Genomic DNA, 4,558 nt, shown 5'->3' on the forward strand with positions numbered 1-4,558 from the left:
AATAGACATGTCCTGCATTGAAGTACTTCCTGTTGAAACTGTAATTTGGATCATTTTAAAATAAGCATTTGGATGAAGTTCAGATTATAGCCTGGCATGAGCACATTTGACAGCTTGTATATGAATCAAAGCAATCAAGACACTTTACCATTTACCTTCACCTATGACATTCATATTTACACTATTAGGCAGACACTTTTATTCAAAGCAACTTATTTACTTACATAAAATTTAGGGTGAGGACATTATCAAATCAGAAAACATTATTTAGTCAAAAATTACACCACCTTGTAAGACATTATTATGATATCCATATATAACAAAAATAAACAAAATAACAAAAAATAACAAAACGTGTAAAAGGTAATAGACAACGATTAAAGAAAATGTGACATTTATTTCATTTTTCATTGGCGTACATGTGGATATGTTAAACAGGAAACAATAATTGACAGTTCAGATTAACAAAAACAACAATAACTGTTTCAAAACCTTGTCAGTAAATTGTTCTTTAAATGATGAACATTTTCATTTTAAGATAAGCTTCACTGAGTAAAGATTACATATATCAAGTGCTCAGCACCCTGTTTGCAATTATAAAACTCATAAGAAACTAATACATAAATTGGAATTATTACATGAAAAATTGGAATCATATGTAAAAAGGAAATCTGATCCCAAAACAACAGAGTCATGATGTAGACTGACTCTTAAGGTTATATTTTAGTCATAAAAGTTCAAATAAGACTTTACGTATGGAAACACTTCTACACAAAATCTCAACACCAGATTTACCAGATTTTTTGGGTCTGTCTTGCACTCGACAGTAAATGTTTCTTGGAATTTTAAGATGAACGACTTCTACACTAATGGGAAACGGTGATTTTTTTTCTTAAATTTATTTATTTATTTATTTTATTTTATTTTGTAGACTGAAGGTCAGTGTTGCTATATTGTGCCAAAATGTATTTCCATGTGAACACCTGTCCAAATAAATTCAAAACACTGTGCTGTATCTTGTCAGGCTCTACTTGATTAACAACATCTGCTTCTAGTCAGAATGAAATGAAATGAATGAAAAAAAAATGTGAATTTTATTAGCTTTAACCCCATGTTGTGGTTGAACATTGCAATGCATCAATATTTTCACATTTTGATAAAAGGATCATGATATTTTAATGATTGTGAAGTCAAAACATTGTTTTGCTATTGTAGCTTTTCATTATATTTTACAGCCAGTTATATGAAAAAACTGTTTGTCTAAACCATCTGAAGTCAGTAAAGAAAAGTTAGTCTAGATCTTCCAATACACAGTAATTTTCTGTAATCGAATTTCTTCCATTGCAGGAATGGCTTTTAGTTCTTAAGCTTTTTTGGGCAGGATTTTCCTGAGAGTGAGTTTTTGATCCTGGGTGGTGTCCTGTTGTGGATGTGGTAACTCTGGTTCAGCTTCGTGAAGCTGTTTGAAGCTTTGAACTGGCTCTTTGGTCTCACGTTTGGCCTGCCTCAAGAGACGTTTCATGTTCTTCACCTTGTCCCTCAGGTGATTGTTGGCTTTCTCCAGGACCTTTACTTTCTGAGAGAGGTTTTTGACTTTCTCTTCCTCCTCAAATAAGGCCTTCTGCACGTTGGAACACCATAGCTGAAGGAATTGAAGTAAACATGAAGTCAATAGAGGTAAGTAAAAAATAAATAAAGCGTCTGTTTGGCTCCCATACTTGGACTAAACTGGTGTAAAGTAAACTTCAGAAGAATACAGGGTTACACTTTATTTCGATAGTCCACTTTAGACATTCTATTAACTATAAGTAACTTTGTAACTACATGTCAACTACATGTCAACTAATCCTCATTAATTTGCAACTACATGTCTACTAACTCTCAGAGTAGACTGTTAGGGTAGGTTTAGGGTTAGTAGAATAAGTTGACAAAGAAAGTGTTAGAAGATATTAAGCAGACAGTTTACTAATACTCTACTAATTGCTAGTTGACATGTAGTTTCAAAGTTACTTACTGTTAATAGAATGTCTATAGTGGACTATCGAAATAAAGTGTTACCGAATACAGAATTTTTTTGTGGCAATTTAAAGTAAGTACAAACATTCATGAACTTTTAACATTTTTTTAATAATAATTTGTTTTTACCAGAAGAAAAATGTGTAATACTATAGTATAGGGACCAATTCTCACTACTAACTAGTTGCTTATTAGCATGGCTATTATTAACATGTTGGATGTTTATTAGTGCTTATAAAGCACATGTTCTGCATGACCATATTATATCTCCCTAATCCTACCCAGTACCTAAACTTAACAGTTACCTTACTATTAACAAGCTGCAAATTAAGAGTTTACTGAAGCAAAAGTTGTAATGGTTTGTTAATGATGAGAATTGGACCTTAAAATAAAGTGTGACTGAAAAGTGTAGCAAAACAAAATCACAGGCATTCAAAACATCTCTATTTAATGTTTAATTTACAGCTATATGTTTGTTAATTTTTTTTTTTTTACAGCTTGGTGTAAATTTCTTGCTTTGACCTACATGAGTCATGTGGTTTAAAATACAAGGAGTATGTAACCCTCGTTCCCTGAAGGAGGGAATGGAGACGTCACGTCGGTGACCGACAAATTGGGATCTCGCTTAGAAAGACCAATCCACTTTGAGTGTAAACTAAACAAGCCAATGCACATTGGCATGCGATGATTGCATCCAGCTGCCACTGATCGCAGCGCGAGTATAATTAGGCAGCAGGTGCAACGCATACTCAGGTTTTCACTGAGGAGCCGAACCGGTGACCCAGCAGCTCTGGCGACAGGACATGACGTCTCCGCTCCCATCCTTCCCGAAGGAGGTTTTGGGAGCACTTACACATATGTATAGGTGCATATAGAAGATTTAGAGGTGGTTGTAACCCTCTTGGGAAATGGTAGAAAGTCTGCCGAGGAAACACATGCTCTAAGCTATACCGTGGAATTTATACATATGGGATCCACTTAGGTCACTACATATGGAACCCAGCCCCCTAACAGTTCTCATGGATTCATGGAGTGAGGGCCTGTCGCCAGACGCTCCACCACGTCTGGCTGCCGAGGGGACGGAGGAGCTCAACAGGGTCTACAGTACGGACTCTCTGGAGTGTTTTTAGCAAGCCGACACTAAACCGGGGCCTCTCAGTGCTTCTACCCATTTGAGATGAGAACACAGGAGGATACCAGTTCCACACGAAGGCTATAGAATCTAGCGAACGTGTTGGGGGTCGCCCAGCCTGCAGCTTTACAAATATCTGTCAGCGAGGCGCAACGAGCCAGCAACCAGGAGGATGCCACACTCCTAGTAGAGTGGGCTTGCAACCTGAACTGGCAGGGCACACCCTGTGCCTGATAAGCCAGGGTGATGGCATCCACTATCCAGTGGGCCATCCTCTGCTTAGAGATGTCATTCACCTTCTGCTGGCCTCTGAAACAGACAAAGAGTTGATCTGAGGTCCTGAAGCTTTGTGCCTCCTCCAGGGGCAGCACTTGCAGGTTCACCACCTGATTCCTGAAGGAAGTAGTAGGAACCTTGGGCACATAGCCGGGCCCGGGGCCTCAGGATAACCTGGGAGTCAGCCGGCCCAAACTCTAGGCACGATTCATTGACCGAAAATGTGTGCAGGTCCCCTACCCTCTTGATGGAGGCCAGTGCAAGCAGGAGCAAAGTTTTCATTGATAGAAACTTCAGCTCAACTGACTGCAAAGGCTTAAATGGGCCCTGCTGTAGTGCTCTGAGCACTATAGTCAGGTCTAGTGCTGCCCCCGACTAAAGATTTTCCTAGTCGACCAGTAGTCATTCATTAAAGCCATTAGTCGACTAATCGCCTGTTTATTATATTCATTTAACCACTTAAGCAAATATATGGGGAAACGGTTTGAGTTGAAGGGCTGAGAAAGAATGTTATTTGTAACATTGTTTTACATTGTAGAGAAATACTAAACCATAATAATAAGCGTTAAAAATAGACATTAAGAACTTGTACACGCATAAAATGACACTGACAAAATATATGATTATGAATGTGTCGGGGGAAAAAAGGCAAGGAGCTTTACCGAATAGTCATAGTTTATTCATAAAAGTATAACATTCGCACAAATCACAACTTATGAACTTGCTAACAATAATGAAAACACACCGTTTGGTAAAGAAAGTAAAACAAATAAATATATCACAAAGTGCAACTTTGATAGTAGGCTTATGGGCAAAGTCACATGAAAACTTTTTGTGTGCAAACAACGCAAAGAAAATAAATAGTCAAAAACAGCCTTTCCTTAATAAATATTTTTAAACTGCAAGACAAATATATAAATAAACTAAATGAAACACAATGAATATACAGCAAACTGAAAAGGTTTAAGAGAAATAACGCTGAAAACTTCAAACACAATCAGAGCGAAGGACGAGCCTTCGAATGAAACATTGAATGAAAAAAAAACATCTGTTTCAGTCAGAAGTTCCCAAATTAAATATAGCATATAGCATATATATAATTATATAAAAATGAATAAACAATATATATATATA

General features: G+C 37.0%; 1 protein-coding gene across 1 annotated transcript in view; it reads right to left on the reverse strand.

The window, feature by feature from the left end:
- Nucleotides 1-399: 399 nt before the first annotated feature.
- Nucleotides 400-4,558, reverse strand: part of ccdc3b (coiled-coil domain containing 3b) — a 33,062-nt gene continuing 28,903 nt past the window's right edge. The window contains exon 3 of the mRNA XM_016510769.1: nucleotides 400-1,642. Within this exon, the coding sequence (XP_016366255.1) occupies nucleotides 1,364-1,642 (279 nt within the window). The 3' untranslated portion in view covers nucleotides 400-1,363. The remainder of the gene's footprint in view (nucleotides 1,643-4,558) is intronic.

The sequence above is a fragment of the Sinocyclocheilus rhinocerous genome, unplaced genomic scaffold, assembly GCF_001515625.1.
Source record: "Sinocyclocheilus rhinocerous isolate Xijiao unplaced genomic scaffold, SAMN03320098_v1.1 scaffold2822, whole genome shotgun sequence".
NCBI classification, from domain to species: Eukaryota; Metazoa; Chordata; class Actinopteri; order Cypriniformes; family Cyprinidae; genus Sinocyclocheilus; species Sinocyclocheilus rhinocerous.